The following is a 27,742-nucleotide window of genomic DNA, read 5'->3' as shown; positions in this document are numbered from 1 at the left end:
ATCTGTCCCCAGTTCACAATCTTTTCTCACTTCTATTGTCAGGACTTTCCAGGGTCCTGTGACCCTATCTACATGTCCTAGTCTGCTAATGTTTACCCCTATTTGGAACTACATTTTGACATGTTCTTAATTTGTCCAAATCGGGACCAAAGGAATAAAAACCACACCATTCTCTTCTCACTTTTGTCATTTTGTAGACCCTGATTCAGCAAACCACCACCACCTAGGATTCACATTAAAAATTTGAGCCGTCACACATTTTTAAACTCAAGTGGATCACAGAAATGGGGGCCTAAGGACACTGTCATGACCACTGAACCTCTTTTGTTCTAAAGGAACCATTGGTGATGTGTAGGGAGTGCACGCGGGTGCACTTGCACCCCCTGAGATTGGCTGTGCACCCCCTGGCAGCACCAGCTGCAAAACCAAAAGTGCACTTCTGGTTTCGCCGCTGGCAGTTCCGTGCTCGGCAACCTGGTGCCCCCCAGACTTGGGAGGCACCAGTCACCCACGAAGGGAACAGTTGGTTATGGAGAAGCTAAGATCATCTCCTGTCCATTAGCAAAAGCTGCATTCCTGTAAATAAAGACTCTTTCCCCTTTTTGCTGCTGATCATTATTTGTTTTGCAATGAGGACCAGGCCTTTGGACTGCTGCTGCTGATTGCGTGTGAAAGATATGCAGGTATGAGAGTGCCATCTAGCAACCAAAAACCTTATGGCAGACAAATGGATAGATAAAGATACAAAAGAACTCTCAGTGTTAGGGGCTATAGAGTCATGTAACAGAGACTGGCTCCTCGTAACCAATTTAGGGCCCAAATTGTGTTGTGTATTGTGTTTTACAGTACAAGCAACAGAAGTAAGTTTCAGTTACTACTGTCACCAAGACATGCCAGGGTCTCTGTGGCCTTATCTCTGTCCCCTAGTATTGTACAACAATGGAAGAAACCAGCCTGCACCCCCAGAGCCCTGCCCAGTGGTCATTGCTCACCTGGTGCACAGGTATCACGAGGAAGGCCCCACCACCTGCACACTCTGTCACCACAGCAATGAAGTGGGGGTTGACAGCACAGAAGTGGTTGTCGTGGACGCTGCGTGTGATGGGCACACAGTCATAGCACTTCTCCTTGCTGGCTGGCTTGCCGTAGACGTGACGGAACTTGGAACTCCGGTACTGAGGGTGCCATGACATCTGGAGTGGGCAAAACATAGAACGGGTGGTAAGGATGAGGCCTTTCCCTGGTGCTGTGAAATGCTGGCTCAGGCTTGAAGCATATCCCTGGGATCAGCAGGGCCAGTGCAACCCATGAGCCTCCACCCCTTTATGCCCATGATGCATTCAGAACCCCAGATATTCAGGAACCAGGTTCTGACCAGACTTACTCTCTCTGCCCATGACTACAATTCCCCTCTCAGAACACTTGTAAGCCTTTTTCCCTTTATCTAATATCTGCTAACCAGTCTCTTCCCAAAACCAGAAGGGAGGCCATGAGCCACATCCAGGCAGAAGCCCCACCATAAAGTGAACAGCAGGGCTTTAGGAAAAGAGACAGCCACTGAGCACCCCTTCTGGAAACTAGCCCAACCAGCTCCAAAACACAATACTGTAAATGAGGGGGAGAAGTGGAGACAAGCATGCTATCAGCCCCATGCGGCCAATCTAGAACACAGCAAGAATAGCAGCTGCTGCCAGCCTGGCCATCGCTCAGGGCACAGAAATTGCTTGTTATGGCTCTGCCCAACTCACCCTCCCAGATGGTCCCAAGAAGGCTCCTCCACAGTCCAGCAGGCCAGCTTTGATGTGGATTAAGCCATCAACAATGAATTCAAGAGGAGAGACCAATTGAATCCAGCTCTACATCATCTCAAGCAACAAGAGTCTAAGGCACCACAAATGACTTAAGCAGCTGAGACCTGTGCCATGCCTGAGGCAGCCAATTTCTTTCATAAACATGGCTCTCCCACCACCTCTCTCCCTGCCCTCAGCAGCACCTGTGGAGACCATGCTGCATAGATCCAGATGGCATCTGTGGCTGACTATAACACGTTCTCAGTTTGACCTCAACACTGCCTGACACTACACTGGGAACTCAGTGGGTAAGCAAGCACCTTCTCCCTCTCTAACAAGCTTCTACAATATTGCCCAAGAAAGTGTTGCATAAGACCCCAAAGGCCTCCAGCTCAAAGAGGGAAGCCCTCTAGAACATTAGCCCAAAAAAGGCTAGGACTCTTCAGTTGGGAAAGGAGAAGGCTGAGGGGGGATATGATAGAGGTCTATAAATCATGAAGAGTGTGGACCAAGTAAATAGGGAACTGTTGTTCACCAAGTCCCAGAATACTAGAACTAGGGGACACCCAGTCCCCTAGTTCTAGTAGGGGACTTGTTGAGACCCCAGACCGCAGCTGGGGTCGCAACAAGGAGAAATGCAAAGTGCTGCACCTAGGGAGGAAAAATGTCTAGCACACCTACAGCCTAGGGAATGACCTGCTGGGTGGCACGGAAGTGGAAAGGGATCTTGGAGTCCTAGTGGACTCCAAGATGAACATGAGTTGGCAGTGTGACGAAGCCATCAGAAAAGCCAATGGCACTTTATCGTGCATCAGCAGACGCATGACGAACAGATCCAAGGAGGTGATACTTCCCCTCTATCGGGCGCTGGTCAGACCGCAGTTGGAGTACTGCGTGCAATTCTGGGCGCCGCACTTCAAGAGGGATGCAGATAACCTGGAGAGAGTCCAGAGAAGGGCCACTTGTATGGTTAAGGGCCTGCAGACCAAGCCCTACGACTAGAGACTAGAGAAACTGGACCTTTTCAGCCTCCGCAAGAGAAGGTTGAGAGGCGACCTTGTGGCTGCCTATAAGTTCATCACGGGGGCACAGAAGGGAATTGGTGAGTTTTTATTCACCAAGGCGCCCCCGGGGGTTGCGAGAAATAATGGCCACAAGCTAGCAGAGAGCAGATTTAGATTGGACATTAGGAAGAACTTCTTCACAGTTAGAGTGGCCAAGGTCTGGAACGGGCTGCCAAGGGAGGTGGTGCTCTCCCCTACCCTGGGGGTCTTCAAGAGGAGGTTAGATAAGCATCTAGCTGGGGTCATCTAGACCCAGCACTCTTTCCTGCCTATGCAGGGGGTCGGACTCAATGATCTATTGAGGTCCCTTCTGACCCTAGCATCTATGAATCTATGAAACTCACTGAAATTAGCAGGTGACAGGTTTAAAACTAACAGGAGAAAGTACTTTTTTATACAATGCATAGTTAACTTACGGCATTCATTGCCACAGGAGGTGGTGGAGGCAGATAGCATAGCCACTTTCAAAAAAGGGCCTGGATAAATTCATTTATGATAGAACTTTTAATGGCTACTGAACAGAGTGATTGGAGAGGTTTCCTCTGGTATCTGTAAACCAGGAGTGGGCAAAAGATGGCCCTCGGGCTGCATCTGGCCCAGAGGGATTTTTTTCAGCCTGCAGCAGGTCCCTTGGTCCTGCCTGGCCTGGGTTCAGGCGGCATACCAGGTTGTTGCACTTCTGGCTGGTCCCAACACCCCTGGATGCGCCCTGGGGCTGGGGGCCACAGCAGCTGGACTCCATGGCCCGGCAGCTCCAGGAGTGGCGGCTCCTTCCGGAAGCCACAGCCACCAGCCCCAGGGGCTCCTTCTGGCTGCTGCAGCTGCTGGCCCCAGTCCCACTGCCTGGGGCACTCCAGTGATGTGCTCTGCACCCAACACAGGGGCAGGACCTGAGTGGGAAGGGCAGTCAGCTGGGCAGCTGAGAAGGGGGTGTGAGCAGGTGGAAAGCAGAGTTCAGGGGCTAGATGGGCAGATGGGGCCAGGGAGATGCCAGGATCTTGGGGCAGTGACTTCGTGGGGCTGGGGCCCAGGGCAGAGCCGCCAATCTCCAGCCCACATGCCCCTATGATGGATGTGGGTTCTGTGGGCAGGGGCATGCAGGGAGCAGATTGCACCTCTGCCCCAGCCCCAACCCTGGCCCCACGCTGTCACTGCCCCAAGATCCCAGCCCTGGCCCTAGACGCAGATCCCCACCTGGATCCAGTCCCATCCTGTCCACCCAGCCACATGCCTTGCCCACACAGCTCCCAGCCAGTCTCTATGGAGACCCTGAGATTGTGGGGTGGTGACAGCATGGGGCCAGGGCAGAGCAACGATGTGCTCCCTGAATGTCACTGCCTGCAGACCTGGGACTCTGCCCCAGGCTTGGCCCCAGCCCTGTGCTGCCACCACCCTGCAATCCTGGGGTCTGCATGGAGACCGGTCGGGCTCCCCATGGACAGGGAACATGGCTGGGCAGATGGACATCTACATCTGGGGCCAGGGCTGGGATAGCACAGGGCAGGGGTGACAGCGCGGGCCGCAGTGACAGCAGACCACGGTGACAGCGTGGGGTCGGGGCCAGGGCAGAGTTGCGATCTGCTCCCTGCATGCCCCTGCCTGTGAAGCCCGAATCCATCTCAGGGCTGTGTGGGCAGAAGATTGCAGCTCTGCCCCGCATCCTGGCCCCAGCCCCGCACTGTCACCACCTCATGACCCTGCCCCATGATCCTGGCCTCACCCACCTCTTCTGCTCCAGAACACTGCTCCCTGCCTGTCCATGGCCCCACCTCATGTAGGTAGCTTTGGTGAGCTGTTGCATGGGGGAGTTGGGGAGGTGCTGACTTGGCCCACTACAGCCCAGAAAAACTCCCTATATGGCCCACAGGCCCAAATAATTACCTACTCCTGCTCTAAACCAATAATAGTGTATGCTAGGGAGGATGCTGAATAGGGGGAAGATTACCCTAGATACCCCGTTCAGTACTTCTCCCGCCATAGCATCCATTTCTGCTGCTGTTGGAAACAGAATATTGGACTAGATGGAGCACTGGTCTGACCCAGTATGACACTTATGTTTTTAAATGATGGGCTGTACTTGCAGAAATGAGTGGCACAAAACTTAATAGGAACAGCCACATTCATCCATTTTTAAAGCTAGAATGGAAGTCTGCTGGGTAAGGCCCTTCATCAGAGAACCGCCCATAACACTTACATCCTGTCCTGGTTCTGTGGAAGAGTACAGTGAGGTACAAAATAATTAACCTTTCCTACTGCAAACAGGGAATAAAGCTCTTTCTGTCAACCCTGGTCAAAACCACCACTCCCAGTCCCTCACACCACTAAAGCAATGGTTACTGCTGGATGTTGTAGGACTTGGTACCACCTGTGAAATGCAGAAGTCATGCTGCTGCATGAGGAATCCAGTGCAGGAACACTTCTAAGTGTGGGAGACCAAGGACGGAAACAGCTCCAGCATAGACATACAGCATGTACAGACATGTACAAACTCTCCTGGGAGTGATTTAACCCTGTTTATTGCCAGATTATTTTTGCCTTGGAGTGGACATTTTTACTGTGGGAGAAACAGCTTGAATATCTGTACACTTGTGGTTTCTCCTGGGAGAATGTCTGTACAAGGCCAAAACCTGGATGTGACCACTCAAGCTGTGAGATGGGACCATGCACCTGTCCAAGGCTGGGAAAACATGTTAAAAATTAGATCTCTGGAATTTGAGCAAAGTGAATTCATATGTGATTTGGACTTCATTTGCAGCTAATGATTATCAAGGCAATGGCAGGAAACAAACCTCACAGATCTAACCTATGGAAATTCCCAAACAGATATGGCCCAGGTTTGGGTTGGGGTTACAAACAAATGGTTTGTAGGAAGTAGCTGGTTTACAGTGAACAGGTTGTTGCGCCTCCCTCCCTCCTCTCCCTCCTTCCCCCCAGGTAAAACAACACTTATAGGTTGTGGTAGTTTTCCAGAAAAAGAAAAATGGAGAAACGGTTGAAACCTGTCTTGAGTCACATGTTTTTGGGGGGAATCTTAGCTATGGAAGTGCTTGCGAACTGAGCAGGAACTGTTGCATTTGCAAATGGTCTGAGATAAGCTGAGGACTGCTGAGCTGAAACTGAACTGGGAATGCTGAAGCCATCTGGGTAGGCTAGCTGCAAGCATACAAAGGTGGGTTTCTGAGATATGAAAAATCTCACACGAGGCAAACAGATTTTCACTTGTTCATGTCTCCTTCATAAGAACCCCAGAGAATACCAGGTGTGTTACTTCATGCATGGATGTAAGCAGGATAGAAAAATGATTTAAACCTTGACTCATATGCCATCAAGGTCTGTCTACACCACATACACAGCATGTCTGGGAAGCTGATCACAAACACACTCCATGCACCCACTCCCTCTCACGTGCATCAAACTCTGGAAATGCAGCAGAGAAACTGGTCCAAGATTGCCCCACTGTGGCCATTCACATGTGCATGGGAGACCAGTGTTTCCAAAGTAACCACAGGGGGGTGTCCTTGAATGACTTATGGCCCCATTTCTGGGGTTGGCATATGAGAGCAGGAGCGCATGGGTGGGGCATGTGCTGGGACCATCTCTCAGGGACAAGCTGGGACTGTAGTGCAGACATACCCCAAGAAACTTTATAGTGCTTAGTCCAGAAGAGCATCACCATCTTTCGCTACTTTATCACAAGCCTGAAATGACAGAGCTGAAGTCCTGAGTATAGGAACAAAGAGAACAGCAGGAGAATCTCAGCCTCTGTTGAGAACCGCACATGATTCTAGCCTTCGTCATGGCAGCAAAAGGCTCAGTAACATGACAGGTGAGGATCCAGCATCTCAGTAGTCTGTGGGAAAATCTGAAATTGGTTGTTTCTAAATACTTGAATTTTTTTGAGCCCAAGCCATGACTTTTGGGGGACTTGACTCCTAATTCTAGAATACTTGGGCCACTCGGTGCCGCTGACCAAACCACTGGTCTTTCTAGCTGTTTATAGATATGCTCACCATTTTCTAAACCATGTTAAGTGATTTGCATCACACAGTGCAAATCCAATTTCAATTCAAATGAAGAGTTAATAGACAATCATTGACCATCAGGGAGGTTTTTGTGCATTTCTACAGTAAAGACAGCAGGGGGCATCTGGTGCTACACCAGGTAGTGGGCAGAGCAAGCCATATATAGGTGTTAATCAATATAGTTTAAATTGCTTAGTTCAGACTGCCATGGTCTGCATTCACTTTAATCCTCATTCAGTGAGGATTAGTTAATTCAGACTCATGCCAATTTCAATTCAGATTACAGACATTCACATGTATACAGTGTCGATTGTAGTCCGGATTAAACCTAGAACAACATAACACCTATAAACAACCTCTGTCTCCAGGTGAAAGCACATCAACACAGTCACCACCCAGCTCAATGAGCTGACTAATCGTGCCTCACAACAGGACCCTGCCAAGCCCTTTCTCTGCAATGCACCTTTACTTGTGTTGACCACAGAGACCTGCCATCTAAATGGAGCCTGCTTCCCCTGCTCTAAGGAGCTGCAGCTCAGAAGCCCTTACACCTCCCTCCATACTCCAGACACAGACTGGGATGGCTCCACTGCTCCTTCCTCTCCATGTGGCAGCTTGTAGTGTCCTGTACTCCAATCCATCCTCCACCCTCTCTTACACCTTAGCAGCTAATTAGCCTATCAGCCTCTACCCTCTGGAAGGGGGGAGCAGACTGTGTGAAAGCCAGCTAGCTGGCCCTTTACCTGGGACTCCTATGTCCAAGCCTGAGACAGCCCTCAGCAAACAGCACTGGTGGGGCCTTGTATCTCTGCTTAACAGCAGATCCAGTATATATCCTTTGGATCCACCATTCACCAAGGCTTATAGGTATAGCAGCACTAAGAGAACTGCAGAAATTGTGCCTCTGCTACTGAAGGCAACTGAGGACACAATCCAGGGTGCATAAAAAATAATTATTTTGTTTTTAAATTTAAAAATTGGATTTTTTTTATGTAAATCAGATTTTTATTTAATCATATTTTTGTTAAGATGCTTTAAAAAAAATTAACCTATATAAAGATACTTTTAATTTAAGATATGTTAAAGCTCAAAGAGCTCATCATGGAATAGGAATTATAACTTCTAATTATATACCATTTGAGACAATATATTCATGTAACCTTGTTAGAAAAGTTTTATGAATAGGGCACAACAGGCCATCGACTGTATTAGGGGCCCAATCTTGTGGGGTTTCCAGAGGCTCCTCTATATATTAGTAAAAATTAAAGAAAACCACTCTACCCAATGGGACTCAGTGCTCAGTCTACAAGAACCCATTAAACACCTCTGTGATGCTTATATTCAGTTCTCAAACTGTGGATTTGTGACTGCATCCTTGTTAACATAGTTATCTTTCATCTCCTAGTATATGGAGATGAAAGATAACAGATCTGATTATCTAGCCAACAGCCCTATTGTCTGTCTTCAAGTTTGTGCACACAGAGTCAAGCCCTTACCACTCTCTAAAAGTGCAAAATTTCAAGAAGTTAAATAAATAGAGTATTATTGGGGGTGGAGTAGATCTGGGCAAGGAGGAGGAGTCTGGAGATAAATGCAGGGGCAGGGAGCAGCAGACACAAAAGAGAAACATTTTGAGAAGAATTTTCTGGAAGTCTTGAAGACTAAGTTTCTGAGTATAGCCTTTCCATTGATTTGAGATCTAGTGATGGAATGGTATGGTAGAAGGGAAAACCTATCATGGCAGCAGGCTTGCCAGGCCATAAAAGAGACCCTGTTTGGGAATATTTTAATGAAGTTCCTCTACATTTGGGTAAGACAGGCATGCATGCAAAATGCAAACTGTTTAACAAAGAAATGCAAGGCCTGGTTGCCCAAATGAAACAATACCATGAGAAGTGCCCCTTGTCAGGAGGAAGCTGCTTTGAAGATGATGAGTGGAACATGTCTGAACAAGCAGCACCTCCAGGTTAGTAAGCATCCTTATTTCATATTTCTTTCTTAAGGACTATTTGTCTTCCCTGTCCATATCTTTTGGGTAGATTTCTGGACTACTTGAATTCTCATAAAAATGAGCAAAAATATACTTGTTACTTTATGGAACTACCATATTTTTAATGCAGTTGTAATATAAATTAATGGCTAAAATAGGCAGATCTTCCTTTTACAGTTTCAGTTCTAAAGTAGTACTGAGTGCAGTGAGTACAGGCAACCCCCACTTAACACTGTTTCACTTAGCACTATTTCGCTATAACACTCATTTAAAATTGATACCTGATTTCACCTAGTGCTTGGCAAGTTTCGTTATTATGCTCACAGTCACTATTTTGGGTCATTAAAAACAACTGTGGTCACCATCTTGGTTCATCAAGTACTTTTGGTTTCACTTAACACTCATTTCACTTAACACTCATTTTTTCAGGAACCAATTAAAAGCGCTAAGCAGGGGTTGCCTGTAATACTAAATGAGCACTGCTGTAATGACTGTATTGACTTCTTTTGTTCAGGAGGATCCATCCTCAATATACAGGATTCTGACTATCCATCTTCACCATCACCATCACTGCCTACAGTTTCAGTTAGCTGCTAATGATAACAGTGTTCCAGTCAAATGTATGTCACAGTATATCCTGTAGCAAAAAGAAACAAAAATCTCCATCATCCAGAAACAACCATAGATAAGTTTGTAATAAGAACAAGCAAATTACAGCAAGAGGCAATAGAGTTTTTAAAATGGCTTGGTTTGTTTATACAACAAACTCTTCTTTCCATATGGGTGAGAACACACACTTCATTGATATGGTTCAGTCACTACAACCAGGATACAGTCCACTCAGCAGAGCAGATATAGCAGGCAAATTGCTGAATAAGGTGTATGACAAAGAAACTGAACAGTGTGCAAAAAGTCTAGAAGGGAAAATCATTAACCTGAGTCTTGATGGGTGGAGCAATGATCACAATGATCCATAATATGTGCTTGTGTGACAACAGAAGAAGGAACTGTCTACTAGGCCTGTGTGAAGCAGCTAGTATTCGCTTCAGATTCAGATTTGGCCACTTCAGGGGACAGTAATTCAATTTGGTGAGTCGAATCACTGTCCCGAATTGATTCAGCCAAATCTGATTCAGAGATTCAGCTGCTGCTGAATTAGCTGAATCTCTGAATCAAACAGGCCCCATCCCCACCCACTCTCCCAGCCCCATCAATGGCTACCAGTGTCCTGGCACTTAAAAAAAACAAACCCTGCACTTACTGGCTCCTGCCAGGCAGGGGGTGCAATCCCTGCTGCCCTGCCCCACTGTCCTGTGCTGCGTAGTGGGGCTCTGCCATGATCCCCCAGAGGCCCTGATGGTCACTGCAGCAGCCAGTGAGTGCAGGGCTTTTTTCTTTAAAAAAGCTGGGATGCTGGGGCCAGGTGGGGCAGCCATTGACGGGGCTGGGAGAGTGGGCGGGAGTTGGGGGGCACTTGGGGATGGGGAAGCAGGCAGGGGATGGGGCCTGGCGGGGGTCCCCCCAAGGTCCCCTCCCCCCTCCTCCAGTCCTCCTTTTCCCGCCCCCTACTTACCGGCACGGAACCTGGGTCCAGCTCCCTGCAGCGGCAAGTGGAGACTGCCCTAATCACCAAATCTCCGAATCTTTCTCCAAATCTTTTTTTAATCAATTTGGAGGCTTGAATTGGTCTCCCAATTCAATTCAGATTCATAGATTCAGCTGCCAAATCCGGCTGAATCTTCTCCAAACTGAATCAGCACCCAAAGCTTCACACAGCCCTACTTTCTACCTTATAGAAACAATTTATACATCAGAAAATGCATACACAGCAAAATACGTGAAGTAGCAGTAAAAGCTATAACAAACTGTGAAAAAATTCAAATCTCTAGTACACAGCTTTGCCTCAAAGGTATCAAAGATAAGGAGAAATCTAAAAGAAATTGAAGAAAGTACCAAGCTAATGACATGTGGCTGCAGTGCTCATTTGATGCACCTCTTAGCCAAAGACTTCAGTGCTCCAGAAATAAAGGCTTATGTCGTTGAAATGGAAAATACTTCTGTAACAACACTTTGCAGCAGCTACTCTGAAGAAAGCAGGAGGAACCAAACTAACACCCCCACAAGACATGCAATGGAACTCAATAGTGGACTGTTTTGAGTGATATATTGAGAACTGACCTAATCTGATGACAATTTATGAACAAAATCGTGACAAAATACATGGAACTGTCACAGCTGAAGTTCTCAACATTGGGCTAAAGAGAAATGTAGAACATATGCTGACTATCCCAAAGTCTATTTCCATAGCCTTGAACAAAGTGCACAGAAAAGGCTGTTTTATTGCTGATGCTGTTGAAATTTGGAAGGAACTGAGAAAAGAGAAATACACAATGACAGAGTTAAATTACAGGCATTTAAAAGATGAATGGATCAAGCACTATCTCCATCTCATTTTCTTGCCAATATTCTCAATACTAAGTACCAGAGTCAATCCTTAACTGGTGAAGGGGAGGAGCTGGCTATGAGATGGACATCCAGCAATCAACCCTCCATAATACCAACTATAATACATTTCAGGGCTAAGGGTGAACCATTCAAGAAATATATGCTTGTTGATGAGGTTTTAAAGAAAGTCATATCACTGAACTGGTGGAACTCACTTAGGGCGCCTATACATACATGTGCAGAGAGGCTCCTCTGACATACTATAATTACAGAACATCGAAGCAGACTCAATTAATCAAGCCTGCTGGAGTGTGGTAATTACCAGGCTCCAGCAGACTCCAGCATCACGTGTATCAGTGTCCCAGCACTGAAAAATGGTGGTGGGGGCACTTTAACTAAAGCTCATTCAATGAGCTTTAGTTAAAGCACCCCTGCTGCCATTTTTCAGTGCAGGGATGCCGATACACATGATGCTCCGGGAACTTTAATTAGAGCAGCTCTCGGAGCTGCTCTAATTAAAGCGCTCTGCCCTTCCCAGAGCACATGTATAAATGCCCTTAAGCACCTGGATCCACCAGAGGCTACTGAAGTGATAATCCAGCTTTTACCAGCAGTAGCTTCTTCTGCAGGTATAGAAATTATATTTTCTTCCTTTGGACTAATTCATTCTAAAGTGAGAAATTGCTTGGGAACTGAAAAAGCAGGAAGGCTTGTCTTTCTTTTCCAGGCTATGAATAAACAGGAAGAGGGAGGTGAATCCTGAGTTTGCTGCATAATCCAGTATTTCAAGTTTCTCATGTTGACCTGGCTGAAAAAAATCTATTTAATTTTTGTTAAAAACACATTTCACATTTATAACTAAAATAGTTAAAAATTCAAAAATACATATGCTTGTTATGTTAAAATAATTATACGTTTGCTGATAGAGAAAAATATCCAAACAACATACTAAGCTTGTTGTTTTAGTTAAATAAAACAATTTAAATATCTTTTATTTTTAATGATGGTTGTTGCTGTTCTCTAATACAGTGTGCCAAAAATATCCCCCAAATATCCATGACTTATCTAGTAAATTGGAGATAGTTCACCTCCCAATGACTTCACAATTATCTGCTTCAATTAGCTTTGGTAAATAAAATAACCAAACCATACGGAGAATCTTGGAATTTGGGTCTGTTAAGTAGATACTACAAGTGATTTTTTTCCCTTTTAAATATCTGCCTATTCCTTCAATATAACATTTCATTTTTTTTCTTGCTATCTGTGAACTAAAGCATATTTTTACTGCAAATAATTGTGTAAAAAAGGTGCCACAATGAAGATACCACTGCCACAACCAGGTAAATGTGTCTCAAGCAGCTGCAACAGGTATGTCCTCTCCCCCCTGCATAAAGGTACTCTGATCAGCCTAAAGTGGGGAGGAGAGCCGGCTGGTACTTCAGCCCTTCCTGGTCCGGTTGTCCCCACACTCCTTCTGGGAACAGAGGCATGTATGTGCCTGTTTCCAAAAGATGCCATGAAGGGTTGGACCAGGAAAGAGCACAGCACCAGCTGGCTCACCTGCCTGATTTACGTTGATAAGAGAGCATTAATGCAAGCAGGAGAGTGCACATGCTGCAGCTTTCCCAGGCTGTCAGCACAGCAAGCATGCAAGGCACTTTTATCTGGTCATGGTGGCACTAGCAGCACCCTGGATCAGAGTAACTGAGGTAAGCTGAGGCAGCTGATTTCAGTCTGGAGGAGCCATGCCGTGTAACTGAAGGAGATTCATACAGAAAACAATTTCAGTGTATTAAAATAACTGTATTAACAGATACAATTAGCTCACTGTTTAAACAGGCAGCACTAGAGACACAGTATCCCAGATACAAAAAAAAGATTTTTAATGTTATATGTAGAGTGTATATATAGATATAGATATAGATATATATATATTGGTATATCATGTCCAATCCCCCCTTTCAATTCAGGAAGGTTTTTCATGGCTACTCTATGCTTCTTCTAAAGCACTTTGCATAGGAGACACATGGAACATGTTGCAATAGTTCAATGGGTCTCAACTGGGGATCCCACCAGATTAAAAAGAGTGGTGATGGGGTGCACTGACAAAAAGTTTGAAGACCACTAGGTTAGAAAAAAGTAACATGCATCCCCAAGTCATGCCCCTATGTTCCAAAAAGGGGCAGGAGTTCAGACCCACCCCTGGGGTCTGTGATTGGCTCTGTGGCTAAGGACAGACATTCAAAAAGCCGAAGCCTGAATTGATTCAATCTTAGCAGGTTACTCTAACCTGCCTAGGCTGAACCTATTTGCAACTGTATAGACATTCCCTCTGGGCTGAGGAAATGCCGGCACATGACTGCAGTTGCTCAGGCCAGGCACCGAGGGGGTGCTAGAGCGCACCCTCAGCTGCAGGGAAGCTGTGCTGGGGGGGGGCGGCGAGCCCAGGGAGGGGTTCCTGTCCCACTCACAGGTACATGATCCAGGTCTGCCAGGTGCTCCATCCTTGCTGCTGCAGTGATGCGGCTAGGCACAGACAGACACTGGCTGGAATGGCCCCTGAGGCAGAGGGGGCAGGGAGGGGGGTTATTCTCCCCTCTACCCCCACAGCCCCTGGGGGACCGCAGCCGGGTCTGCCCGTCCTGACTGCCGCCACTGCTCACTTCCTGTTTGGGGCAAGCAATGGAATGAGCCCCCTTCTGCCTCTTCCTCCAAATGCCAGAGGGAGGGGAAATAACCCCTCTCCCTGCCCCCCAGCCTAAAGGGCTCTGCCAGCCGGCTTCTGGGGGCAGCAGCCCTTGTCATGCTGGGAAGCACGAGCCCCTTCCCAGGAAGGGGGCTGAGCTCGGGGTGAGCATAGCTGTGGCAGACTGTGCATGACAGCACCGGGGCTTGGAGGGGACCAGAGCCCCCCAACCCCTCCCCAGCACAGCTGCCGTGGTCCACAGCAGCTTTCCCCACCCCACAGCGCAGCCCCCCTGCTGGGAAGGGGCATGCACTCCCTGACACCAGGACAGGGGTTGCTGCTCCCATCACAGTCACTCCCCTCTCGCAGCTCCAGCAGCCAGGCAGGGGTGGGGACAGAGCCTGGCTTGCAGGGCCCCTTAGGTGGGAAGCAGGGAGTGGGGTTATTTTGACCTCTGCCCCTGGGGGCCGCTGCTGCTGCCATTGCCACCGCTGCTGTTCACTCTGTTCCTGGGGCAAGCAGCAGAATAAGCCCCCTCTGGCATCCCCTCCCTCATCATCCGGCAGAGGGGGCTTATTCTGCCACTTGCCCCAGGTACAGAATGAGCAGCAGTGACAACAGTCAGGGCAGGCAGACCCTGCTGCAGCCCCTCGGGGTCAGAGGTGGGGATAAACCTGCTTCTGCTCCCCCCTGCCTAAGGGGACCCGCTGGCACGCCTCTGGCCCCACCCCGACCTGGCCGCTGGGGCAGTGACAAGGGAGCAACCATGATGGGAGCAGCAGCCCCTGTCATGGTGTCAGGGAGCACAAGCCCCTTCCTGGTGGGGGGACCGTGCTGCAGGGTGGGGAAAGCTGCTGTGGACCACAGCGGTGCTGGGGCTGGGAGGCTCTGGACCCATCTGAGCCCCCGTGCTGTTACTCAGTCTGCTGCAGCTCTGTCCACCCCGATAGCACCCTCCCCGACCCCTGCCAGGAACAGGCCAGTGCTCCCTGACACCACGACAGGGGCTGCTGCCCCCATCAAGAGCCCTGCCCCCTTGCTGCTCCAGCAGCCAGGCGGGGGTGCAGCCAGAGGCCAGCTGGAAGGGCCCCTTAGGCAGGGGACAGGGAGGGGGGTTATTTCCCCTCCCTCCAGCGTCTGGCAGAGGGGTAAGCAGGGGGCTTATTCCACTGCTTGCCCCAAGCAGGGAGCAAGCAGTGGTGGCAGTCGGGCCAGGCAGACCTGGCTGCGGTCCCCCGGGTGCAGTGGGGGTAGATGGAGGAATAACCCCCTTCCCTACCCCCTCTGCCTCAGGGAGCCATGCCAGCTGGCATACGGCTGTGCCCAGCCCCACCATTGCAGCAGTGAGGGGGGAGCACCTGGCAGACCTGGCTCGGGTCCCTGCTGGTAGGACAGGGAAGGGAGAATTAAACCCCTCTCTGGCCAGTTTATCCAAGGTTACTTCCAGCCCTGGCCATGCCCCCACTGCTGGAGCAGCCAGCAAGGAGAAGTGCAGGTCCATGCTGGTGGGACAGGGGAAGGAAGGGGGAAATAAACTTCTTTCCTGTTCCCTTCCGGACCAGACCCCCGCCCCTGCCTGTCCCTGCTGTGGCTGGGGAGCAGAGGGGCAGAGCCAGCCCTGCTCTGCTGGAGCAGAGAGCCCAGCACAGAGAGCATGCCGGGATGCTGGGGGACTCTGGTTTAACTTAAACCAGGAAGTGGTCTGGGACAGACATTGCATAAACCAGTTTGAGGTCAATCAGTTAAGTCTGATACTACATGCAACCAGGTTGATCTCAAACGGGTTTTGACCATTTTGAAACTCTTTCCCATTAACTGTACAGGGAGCTGAGGCACCTGACTTTTCCTCAGGATGACTCTCCTTGCAAATATGTTTAATTTCTAGTTGTTGCAATACCAAAGTTGAGATATCTCAGGGACTGGTTTGTATCAGGCCCTTGTCCCTTTTTCTTACCTGAAAGGATTGGGGGGGAGGGGCTGCAGCCCTTGTGACCCCCTTGGAGAGGGCGCTAGCCCACACCCCAGCAGTTGCAGTCAGGCAGGGTGCATGGAACCAACACCAGCCCTGGCCCCAGTGAGGCAGTGTACAGGGAGCTGGCTGCAATAGCAGTAGCAGCCGCTGTCACTTAAGACCATCCTATGCATGCCTCCACTTTCACCCTGCCCTCTGGATGCTTAGCACAACACTTCTCCCATCTGTGCACAGGTCACTAATTACACTTCTGTACAGAAAGACAACAGAAACAAACCATCAAGGATCCAAGCAGTGAGGGAGACTCTGCCCATCACCCTGTTGATTTATGGAAGTGTGGAGTTACTATAGAAAAGGCCGCTCTTCTGGCCACATCAGCAGGCTATGGCAGCAATTAAGCCCCAGGCCAGCTCTACAGTTTAAGAACAGATGTGGTGCAGTTAATGACCAAAGTCAACCTGAGAGCCCTGTGAGGTTGCCAGGCCTCACTTCCTGGCAACCGATAAGAGAAAGGGGCCAGAGAAGGAGTTTCAGATCATGAGACAGAATATGAAAAGATACTTAATCACCTACCTGGGGTCATATGACCCCAGCATTCTTTCCTGCCCATGGCAGGGGGTCGGACTTGATGATCTGCTCAGGTCCCTTCCTACCCTAGCATCTATGAAACTATGAAACTTGGCTGCCTTTAGTTTATTTCAAAGCACTAGTTATATGTGAGCACTCTTCAATTTCCATGTGTTTTGCCTTTGCCATATATCTGTACTGCTCACGTGACAATAAGCCCCAATCCTTATTAATTCAACAGATCATGGGGTACCTATTGACCACCCCATGAGATCAGAATTAGGCTGCAAGGTCTGGCCTGGTAAGATCTGACAGTCAGATTGTCTTGCTGGCCTTCAGGTCATAAAGAAAAACCCACACAACTCATCCTTTTTTCTACCTTATGAAAGATCCCTTAGCCAGTCTCATCTGCATCTCAAGTCGATGCATTCTAGTCCTAAAAGCATAGGTCAGGAACAAGCAAATCCAGATTCAGCCACTGCCAATCCACAAAGAACCAAGTATGAACCCTGTGGGCACGTCTACATGAGACGCTTAACATGTGCAGTAGTGTAGTTTACTGCATAGTAAGCATGTGCATCTACACATGCACACACTGTGCAGTAAAAATGCTTAATCAAAACTAAATTTGCTACCTGCAAATGCAGGTAGAAAATTTATGCTTGATTAGTTACTGTGTAGATGCAACTGGGCCAGCCCTGCTACTAGAGGACTGGCCTGAGGCTAGCCCCAGGGCTTCCGGCTGGGAGCCTCCCTTGCCCCAGGGCTAGGCTGTCTCTATGGCAGCCCCTGCCTCAGGCCTTTAAAAACCAGGAGGCACTCAAGAGCTCTGGAGTACAATAGCAGGGAGCCTGAGACCACTCCAGAACCCTGTGTTCCCCTGGGCAGGCCACAGGCCAGCTGCCCTAGCCTGCCTGCATCCTGGTGCTGCTGCCTGGCATCGTGCTGCCACGTGCCTGCCAGGCCCACGCTGTCCAGGCCTGCAGTTCTATGCTCAAGCCAGAACTGCTAGCCCCTAGGCCCAGCTGCAGGCAGCTTCTGCCTGCTGGAGATAGCTCCACCTGCCTGCAGCCCATCCCCAGCAGCCTGCCCTCAGCTCGCAGGTGCTGCAGGGCATTGCCTCTGCCACGCATCAGTCAGTCCCATGCTGGGACCCTGTGCTGGGCACTGCAGGCAGCTGCCCAGGCCTAGCAGCACAGGAACAACCACATGGGGACCCAAAGAGGTGGAGTGGAACCCACGATGGTGTCCTCATCTGCGGCCATGCCAAGGCCCATGCCCACCACCCATAGCCCCAACTAGTCCATGGAGGAGACTGGCGACCTCATGGCACTGTGGGGCAAGGTAGAGGTGCAGCATGAGTTTGAGCGGGGAGGGCACTCCAATACCCATGTCTATGAGGGGCTGTCAGTCCAGCTGTGGAAGCATGGGCACGACTGGTCAGTGCAGCAGTGCCGCATAAATGTCAAGGGCTTGTGGGTACAGTGGGTTTCCATTGCCAACCAAAATCATCGGTTGGGGAATGCTGACCGATGCTTTTAGGACTATCACCCTGGGACCCAGGCCACAGCCATGCTGTGTACAGCAGCATGGGCAGCCTGCCTGAGCCCCCACCCTAGCCTGGCACCCTCAGTGACATATCACCAGGGGAAGGGCCCCTCGGGCATCCAGGAGCCTGTCCCACTAAGCTCCCTGGCTGCACCCTCCACCAGCAGCTCAGGGAGCCCAGGCCAGCCCACCAGGCACTGCTGGTCATGACACAACCAGACACCAGCACCACCAGCTCCTCCTGGGAGGCGGGGCACAGCCAGGCACCTGCCTGCTGAACCCCACAATCCAAGGACTCTGCCCAGAGCCGCACACCATCTCCAACAGTCATGACTGTGGAGCCTTCAGCCACTCCAGCCTGGCCACATAGTAAGGCCCGCACTGGAGGGAGGGCACTCCCCGTCCCAGACCCTGCCTCTCCCCCTCTCCCCACCCAGCATACCCACAGGGGGCAGGAACATGTTGCACAGCCACAGCTAGTGCCACCACAGGTGCCTGTACTGCAGGGCCGGGGCCAGCAGCAGCCTCAAAGCAGCTGCTGTGGCCCGGCTGCCCAAAAAGGCAGTCCTTATGCAAAGCAGCCCCAGCCCAGCTGCATGCCCAGTGGGTGGTGCCTCAGCCAGACAGGACTGAGGGACCTGCCAGAGGCCAGACAAAGCCTCTGTGGGCCAGATCCACCCAGCTGGTGACGTCTGGCCCTGTCCCCGCCTGGCCGCTGGAGCAGCAAGGGGGGAGTTTCCCCGAGCACAAGTCTCTTCCTGGCAGGAGGGGGAGTGGGGGTTGCGCTGTGGGGTAAGGAAAGCTGCTGCAGGCCGTGGCAGCTCTGGCAGGGGCTCTGGCTCACTCTAGACCCCGGTGCTGCTGTGCGCAGCCTGTTGCAGATCTGCCAGCGGGGCTCCCCACCAGGAAGGGGCTTGCACTCCCTGACATTATGACAGGGGCTGCTGCCCACACCAAGGGCCCTGCCCCCTCCTGCTGCAGCAGCCAGGCTGGGGCATGGCCAGATGCCACCCTGCAGGGCCCCTTTGGGGGGGCAGAGATGGGAGTTTCATAGATTTCATAGATTTTTAGGGTCGGAAGGGACCTCAATAGATCATCAAGTCCAACCCCCTGCCCTGGGCAGGAAAGAGCGCTGGGGTCAGATGACCCCAGCCAGGTGCTTGTCTGGTCTCAAATATATAATAATACTATATGTACAATGCTATACCTTAGTATAGCCACACTTAAACCACTAGAACTATATTTTAACCAATACAGCTCATTGCACCCATGAGTACGGTTCTACTTTACCAGCACAGAGTTCCCTTTTCTTGTATGGTATACCTGTATTCCTATACCAATAAAATGGTTTCCATTGTAGGCACAGCCTCTGCCAAACAAGTTATTGGGCTCAGTACAGAGGAAATAGGTTGAAATGTATACAGCCTATGAGGTACAATCACAGAAAAGTAGGGCTGGAAAAGGGCTTCCAGTCCAGCCCCCTGCCAGAGGCAGAACCATTGCTATCCAAACTATTCCGGGGAACCCCTTTTCTAACCTACTGCTAAAATACACAAGCAACCTGCCACACAACCATAAAGCATAGCACCCTAACTTGCCACAGGTAAAGCAGGGAGACAACAGCGGCCAGTGCCTGCTGCTCCAGGGCTGTTAAAATACACTTGCGATATCCAAGGGAGAGAGTCACAAACCACGCTACAAGGGAACGTGAAAACCCTCGTAGTCCGCACCAGTCTGACCATGGGGTAAAATTCCTTTCTGACCCCAAATGTGGTGATTGGTCTGACCCTGAGCAGAGCAGCGAGACCCTCTAGCCAAGAGGAACCTCTGGGCTTTGGTCCTAAAAGAATTGGCACAGCCCAGTTAAAACCCCAAGCCTTGGCTGCAGCCAACACCTAATGCTTCTGAGGCAAGTGAAAAATCAAAACCAAACCAAAAGCAAAAAAACGCATGGGGGAGGGGGAAAAAATTCCTCCCCAGCCCAGTGCAGCAATTAGCAAAACCCAGAAGCTTGAGAGGCAACCGAAGTAGAATTTACTAGATCATCCCTGCCCTAATGATCCAGCCTAGGGTTGCCAGCCCTTCCAGACTGACCTGTTGTCCTGTGGAGTCAGACCAACTCTCAGGATCTCAGTATTGCAGTTAGACAGGAGGGTGTGACATAATTGCACGTATACAAACACACAAATCAATTAGGTGCATACACACACACACTACCAGCTCAGGCACATACACATCCAAACCAGCCTAGGCACATGCATACCTATCACGAATTCAAGCACATACACTATACACCCCAAAAGTTAGACACAGATGACTAATTTGTATATCATGCACATAATGACATATATATATATATATATACACACACACACACACTCACCAGTTCACACACATACAAGCCACCTACACATACACACAGGTAAGTTCCTAACTTGGATGGTACAGTGTGTATGTGTGTGCTTGTGGTACCTGGGATACTTGGGGGAAGGTTCAGGTGAGAGAGAGAGTGTTACAGTGTAGGGAGTGAAAGTTGCCAGAACTGAGTTATTTCTTCTCCCTCTGGCATCCAGTGGCAGGGACAACAGGGGACTTATTCCTCCACAGGGACTGAGCGGGCAGACCTGGCTGCCAGTGGGGTAGAAGGGAGACTAACCCCCCTCCCTGCCCCACGCTGCCTCAGGGGCCATGGTACCCCACTGCTGCAGGAGCAATGGGGAAGTGCCCGGCAGTCCTGGCTCGGGTCCCTGCCAAAGGGATAGCAAGAGGGGAATGAAACCCCTCTCTGGCCAGTTCAGCCTGGACTGGCCATGCCCCGCTCCAGCACAGCTTCCCTGCAGCCAGGGGCATGCTCTAGTGCCCCCAGCTCCTGGCCTGAACAACTGCAGGTATGTAGCTGCATGTCTGCTCTGTTACAAATCGGTTCAACCTAGGCAGGTTAGACTAAACGGCAAAGGTTGAATCAGTTCAGGCTCCAGTTTTCTGAATGTCTGTCCCTAGCCCTAGAGTGGAGCTCTGATGATCTTGAGATGGGCAAGCTCTCAAAATTCATGCTCTGAAAATGAGATGTTATTGGACATTTCTCCAAGAGCAAGATTTGTATAGTAATATCTTACGCCAAATAAATCTTCATTGTTTATATTCCCTGGACTGTCAGAGATACAACACAACACCACTACCTACAACATGAAAGATTTCGAAGAACAACAATGCCATATGCCTATGCTCTAGCTGTTAGTACCTTTTGCTACATAAACTCTAAGAAACAATTCCCTAAAAAGGAAGATGTCTTATCACAATGGCTAGAAAACAAACTCAATTTCTAAGAAATGGCATTCCCTACTGGCCAGAGATCCCGACCCAAGATCTCAGGATCTGCAGAGTGAAAATGAAATGAAAATGAAATGGTTGCAAGCAGGTCATACCACCATCTGTATACCACTGACCTTGAAGCTTATAATTTAGCTCTACCTGTTGAATGTTTGCTGCAAATATATGTACTTATGCCTTACAGCCAGTCACTGAAAAAAAAATATTGTGTTGTAACATATAAAATATGCTGTACGTATAGAATTATTTTACCCTAACACATGCACAACTGAACACATATGTACACATGTGTACACATACTCTTATCATTTGTCGTATGGGCTAGGAACACTGTAATATTCTTGTAATTACTTAACTCTGACTTCAGTGGTGTTCTCATAGCTTTCACCGACTGAGAATCTACCCCTTAGATCAGTGGTTCCAATTTCATCTGGCCCCGCAGGCTGGATCTAGCATGTGTGGGGCTAGTCTACAGGCCTGATCTGGTAACCAGGTTCAGTCCACATGTGGAGCTGCATCAACTTTCCTGTGGGGCTCCTCACATGTCTAAAATCTGAAGACAGGATGATGAATGGCAGATGGTTTAACTGCTGCCACTCTGGGAGTCACGGCAATTAACACTGTCACTGCTCCCCCACCACCAGATTTCTAGTCCTGTGGGTCGGATGACATGCAGGCTGGATTTGGCCAGTAGGCCGTATCTTGGTCACTCCTGCCTTAGACTGTAAGCACCTCAAAAAAGAATCTATGGGCTAGACCTGGAGGATATTGCATGGTTTTCACTTTGTCCTCATTCAGGTTTAGTAGCTTACTGGGGGCTTGGCTTGTAAAAGGGCTGATTTAAAAAAGTGAGTGATAAGGCATTGTTACCTGGGCCCTGTATTTTACCTGCATCATAGACAGGGGGTGTGTAGAGCTGGACCTTCACCAATAATCACAATTACACACTGTGGACTTTAAGCTGATTGGAACCACAGGCAGCTCCTGCAGCAGAAGTTAAAGGCTGACAGCTTTCCCATTTGTTTTGGCATTTTCAAAATTAAACCCTTCTGCTTTTAATACCCCAAGCCACCAAAATTATGTTACAAGGTTAAAAGGGGCTCAAAAACTCCCAGAATGAAAGGTTTTTGTTTGACCCAACATGGTTTTTTTCATATCTCTGAGACCACGGAAAACATTTGCACTTTACCACAGACATGCTTCTCCCCAGGTAGGGCAGCAGTGGAAGATCAATTATCCACAGAGCCCTGCTGAACAGCCCAAGGCCCCAGACCTGTTAGTGGGAATCTCCTAGGTCACACGCACAAAGGCAAGTCAAGATCAAAGCAAATACGCTTCCCTTCCAGACCAAGTCCATGGAGAGGGTGGGGCCATGTTCTGGCAAGCACAGGAAGAAAAAGGCACACCAACAGTGGGAATAACTCTGCCTTGGCCTGGGCTGTATGCAGAAGAGAATCTGAACCAGGCTTTAGGCTGCTGTACTGAAATCAATGCAAATTGCTAAATGGCTGCTCTTGCACTGATTTAACCTTGGCTTACTCACTGTAGTGACATTTAATTAGCTTCTGCAAACCGCTCAGTAGAGTAACTGTATGACAAAGCAACAGTAAAGCAGGGGCCAGTTCACAAATCTAGAAGTAAAAACCCCACTTCTAGATAAATGGGTGCCAGACTGTGGATCCCCTGCCACGTATTGTTTGCATATCAAGGTGTAATGAGAGATACACAGAGACACACACACACACAGACTACCCCAAAAATGCTGAAAAATGCTGAGATACTGGAGCCAAGTGATGAGGTACTGGAGTCAAGTGCTCCACTGCCGGCAAAAACAAGGCAGTCCACTCAGTCCTCTGAACATTTGCCAGCCCTTCCAATATACAGCTGAATTCAGAATGGGTTTGCAGCCCAAACTTTAATCCTTCAACACTATCACTCAGCCCCTCTGTGCATGGAGAGGGTCTCCCCAAGGGGCCTGGAGTAGAAAGCAATTCACATAGAAGGCTGTCCCCCACATACATGCACATTTACCCAGGGGTAGGGTCTGTGGATGCCACAGTCAGCTTCGGCGGTATCCACTTACCATTGACTGAGTTTGTGATCGTCTGGATGTGGAATAAATAGTTTGGATCCTGTTGGTGTTACCGTCTGTCCATCTCTTTAGCTAAAATAAGAAGGGGCTAAAAATCCACCAGCAGAAATCCAAGATTGGGGTGAGCCCTCCTGACAGCACTCGCTCATCTGCCAGCTTCTGTGTGCATGTGTGTACGTCTGTAGAGTGAAACAGGAACCTGAAACCCTGCCTGGGAGGGTGTGGCTGCACTCCCTCCTTGCCTGCCAGTCAGGTAAACACTGCAAATCTGCTTACCTCTGACCTCAGGCTATCTGCTGCCTGCTCCCTGTGTGACTAACCAGTCTCACTGCAGCCAACACAACTCACTTACCAAGCCTGTGACAGCTACTTCCACTGGCTGCTACAATTCTGATACCACTGCCCTCCTCCCTCTGTTTTTTCCAGCCCAGCACAGAATAAAACCATACCCACAAACTGGTCTGGCTAATGCTGCCAGAGGCTGGACATGTGGCACATTAGGATGAGAGCAGTCACTGTTCACACTAGGAAAAGTGTCCTTAAGGTCAGAAATCCCATGTGCTGCACCTGACAATGGGTGTGGACACACGTCAACTTGGAACTCTTTCAAAAGGGGAATGTTTTAAAAAGGCAAGAACCAAAGACAAAAGATTAAAATGTAGCACAGCAACTTCAACTTTAACACTGCTTCATCCACATTTAAAGTTATAGCCACCTTGCAACATTTGAATTATTCTCAGCTTGTTCACACATAACAATAAGAACCTGCCAGAGGGCTGTGGATGGGGAGTGAGGGGCAATGGCACGGACAGGGCACTGGCATATCAGGGCTGCTCAGTACCACAAAGCAGTGCAGGGGGGACAGCCTCAGTTGAACCCATGTCCTGGTGAGTGAATGGGGCAAGGGGAGCTCTGATTTTGCTTGATAAAAAAAGCCAAAATCAAACACCAAAATGTATAGGTATTTAGAAATTATTTTATTACTAGCCAATTGCCCATCAAGAATGACAGAGGGGTGGGTGAGAGCGGGTAGGGACAGAGCCTGGGCCCCCCCGGTCTGGGCCCACTCCCCTTTTCCTCCTGCTGCTTGGGGTCTGGGCCTGCTCCCCCTCCCTGCCGTAGCAGCGGGGAGAAGAGAGGAGCAGGCCCAGGCCCAATGTGGGGGACGACTGGGCCCGAGGGCGGGGAGAAGCTGGGCTGCCACAGCCCAGTCCTTCCTTCCCCCAGCCGCTGCTGCAGCTGTGTCAGGACAGGCCCACTACTGTGCATCCCCTCCCCTCCCCTCCCTACCCCCCACCCCTGCAGCAGGCTGGCTTTTGCCCTCCTCGCACCCACTCTCCCCCCCTGCATTGGTCCTGGGACCGCTCCCTTTCCTCCGCGTTGGGCCCAGGTCCACTCCCCCCTACGTTACATGTAGGGAGCAGGGCGGGGGGAGCGAGGCCAGCTCTGTCCCCTGTGTCCCCACCATCATGGCAGCAGGCTGCCTTCTCTCAGAATGCTTCTTCATGTTCTGATTAGCTGTTTGTCAGCCAATCATAGCACAAATAAAGCATTACGGACAGACAGACAGACACACTTAGGCTTTTATAATATTAGAATAGTTATTAAGGCACTGGTAGGCTTCGAAATTACTTTAAGATTGTAAATATATCAATAAAACTTTGTGTTCAACTGATACCTCTCTCTCTCTCTATATATATATATAGTGGCATTTCATTTTAATCATGGAAAAACACAGGTTTGGGGGTTTTTTAATTGAGAATTGGTGATTTTTTAATCAAAGAAAACCAGGTTATCAGTGAATTGCAAAGACAATTATTCAAAGAAGCACTGATATGATTTTTCACTCTGCTTGTGAGACAGTACTAGCAATGTAGAGAGCTCAGAAAAATATATCAGAACCAATTAAGAGAACAGGAATCCAAAAATCTGGTGGTCGATAAAGAAAACATCACCACAAAAACCAATACTGCCAGCTCTGACTGTGTCCTGAGCTTCTGTTAAAGCTACAGTTGCTGGAATCATGAGATTACAAGAGAATGTCAGCATTGCTTTCCCAATAAACAAACAATGGAAAAACAGAAGATATTGGCAGTGTTGGGCATAAACTGGATGAAGATTGATCTAAGGGTGGACATGAAGGCTAGAAGCAGATTAGTGATGTATAACATAGTGAACATGAAACTCAGATGTGGGCAGTGTCACAAGGCGCCTCTCCTGAGGTGGCCATGAAGCCCCTGGGGTCCCTGCAGCCCTCACTTTCTGGGGCAATCACTCTTTTAGTCGCCCACCACTCTTTGATGTTGTTTATTTTTATGACAGAGGCTACCCCAGGGCTTCCTAAATTGCTCTCTCAAATGACCACCAGGTGGGCTGTGGTCCCTACTTTATGGGCTAATTGCATGGCTCCATTGACAAGAAGGAAGGAGGAAAGAACTGAAGGTAGCTGAAAACATAATGGAACAGGACTGTGTGAAGGAGACAACGAAATGAGTGGCTCCAATATCAAGTTCCAAAACTAATATGCTCCTTCTGACTGTAAGTCATTAGGCAAACCACAACATGGGTGCACGGGCAGAAATGGATGGAAAAAGAATGGTATGGATAGTTTAAGAGGAATATAAAAAGAAAAAGGCCAATTTACATAGCTTGTCAAAGGAGAGTTAAAAAAAGAAACCATGCACAGGAATTCCCTGGTTAACAGAGGCTCAATGAGAGAATAGAAATTGACACGCTGTTGGCAATGGGGTGACAATAGGGTGGGGTTGGGGACATGGCTGCAGAGAGGTGGCATTATGGCTATGGCAGGGTAGCGTGGCAACTCATAGAGGAACCTTGCAAATGAAGGAAGATAGCCCCTAAAACTGACTACTAAAAGCCTTCAAAATGACTGGAAAGAATTGGGTTCAGGGCTGCTGATGCCACAAGAGTTTCAGTGGTTGAGGTGGGATTTTCTGTATCTCATGAGCATTGCTTCTATTAAACTTGGGTAAGCACATTGCCTATTTTCAGTCCTGTGGCTATGCACTCCCAGGGAGTACCTTGTGGTTCCTCCAGCAACGGGGATAAGGGATGTTCCCTGCAGGAAGGCACAGAAGAGCAGAGGGGAGTTTTGTTCTTTCGCCAATGCTGAGACTAGGCAGGGATGCCAGTTATATGCACAGGAGCCTGACAGGGCTTTTTGGGTCTAGACAGGTACAGATTAGTTATAGCTACAAGGAGATATGATAACCAGGGATCCAGGTTTTCCATTTCCCACAGAAAAACATGGATTTTCTCCTTTAAAGGAGAAAAACCTGGGAAACCACAGGTTTCCCTTTGCAGGCTGGCAGGTTTCCAGCCTGCAAGGGGCTGCTTGGGGCTGTGGGGAGCAGGAGGAGGGCAATGAGAGGCAGGGGGCCACATGCATGTTCATGTGTACACATACATGTGGCTGGCAATGCAGCCAAGCACCGTGGTGGAGAGCAGCTCCAACAGCTCCCTGCAGGTACGTCTATGGGGGCGAGGGGGTCATAGGTGACACATGGCGGGGCAGCAGGAGTATAGGCAATGCATCTGAAGGGCATGGGGGGACATGTGTACCCCCCCGAGATTTCTGTGCCCACAGCGGGGTACGCAGCACAGAGCTGTAGCCTGGTCAGACTCGCACCAGGCAGGAGCCACCTCAGCAGCCCAGTAGGCAGGACCCACCATGGGAGGGCAGAGTGGAGTGGGGATGCTCAGTGCTGCCGCTGCCACTGCCAGGAGTACTACACCACCATGGCCACCAAGATGAGGTGCCCCCTGCCTGTCTGGCAGCAGCAGGGGGGCACAACTCCACGCTGCTGCCACTACAAGAGCCTCACCTTGGCAGCCATGGTGGTGCGGCTGGAGCAGGGCTCCTGCCAGTAGCGGTGCAGAGTTGTGACCCCCTGCTGCTGCCAGGAAGGCAGGGAGTACCTCACCTTGGCAGCCATGGCAGTGCAGTGCTCCCTCCCACCACTGCCTGGTGCCAGTATACCAGGCTGCAGCCCTGTGCCCCACTGTGAGTGCAGAAATCAGGGGAGACACATGTTCCCCATGCCCTCCCGACACCTCACTTATGGTGTTGCCTGTGCCCACTTTCCCACGCACTGAGGGGTGAGGACCTGGGGGTGGGGGCAGTGGGATGGGAGTTAGGGGCATCACCAGGGACAAGGGGCAGCAAGTCAGGAGTGAAGGGCACCAGCAGGGCTTGTGGGGTGGAGGACTGTGGGT

General features: G+C 49.5%; 1 protein-coding gene across 3 annotated transcripts in view; it reads right to left on the bottom strand.

Moving 5' to 3' along the window:
• Positions 1 to 27,742, bottom strand: part of CORO2A (coronin 2A) — a 94,780-nt gene that overhangs the window by 23,386 nt on the left and 43,652 nt on the right. Inside the window, exons 1-2 of one of the 3 annotated variants that reach the window (XM_006259251.4) lie at positions 23,498 to 23,726; positions 993 to 1,193 (exon numbers count right to left, since the gene is read on the bottom strand). In XM_006259251.4, coding sequence (XP_006259313.1) covers positions 993 to 1,193; positions 23,498 to 23,500 — 204 coding nt within the window. In that variant the 5' untranslated portion in view covers positions 23,501 to 23,726. Of the gene's footprint in view, positions 1 to 992; positions 1,194 to 23,497; positions 23,727 to 27,742 lie in introns of those variants that run through there. The other 2 variants (XM_014596194.3, XM_019490801.2) reach the window with 2 other exon arrangements.

This window comes from Alligator mississippiensis, chromosome 3 (assembly GCF_030867095.1).
Source record: "Alligator mississippiensis isolate rAllMis1 chromosome 3, rAllMis1, whole genome shotgun sequence".
Taxonomy (NCBI): domain Eukaryota; kingdom Metazoa; phylum Chordata; order Crocodylia; family Alligatoridae; genus Alligator; species Alligator mississippiensis.
The sequence above is the reverse complement of the archived record's forward strand: the minus strand, read 5'-3'. Positions and strand labels throughout refer to the sequence as shown.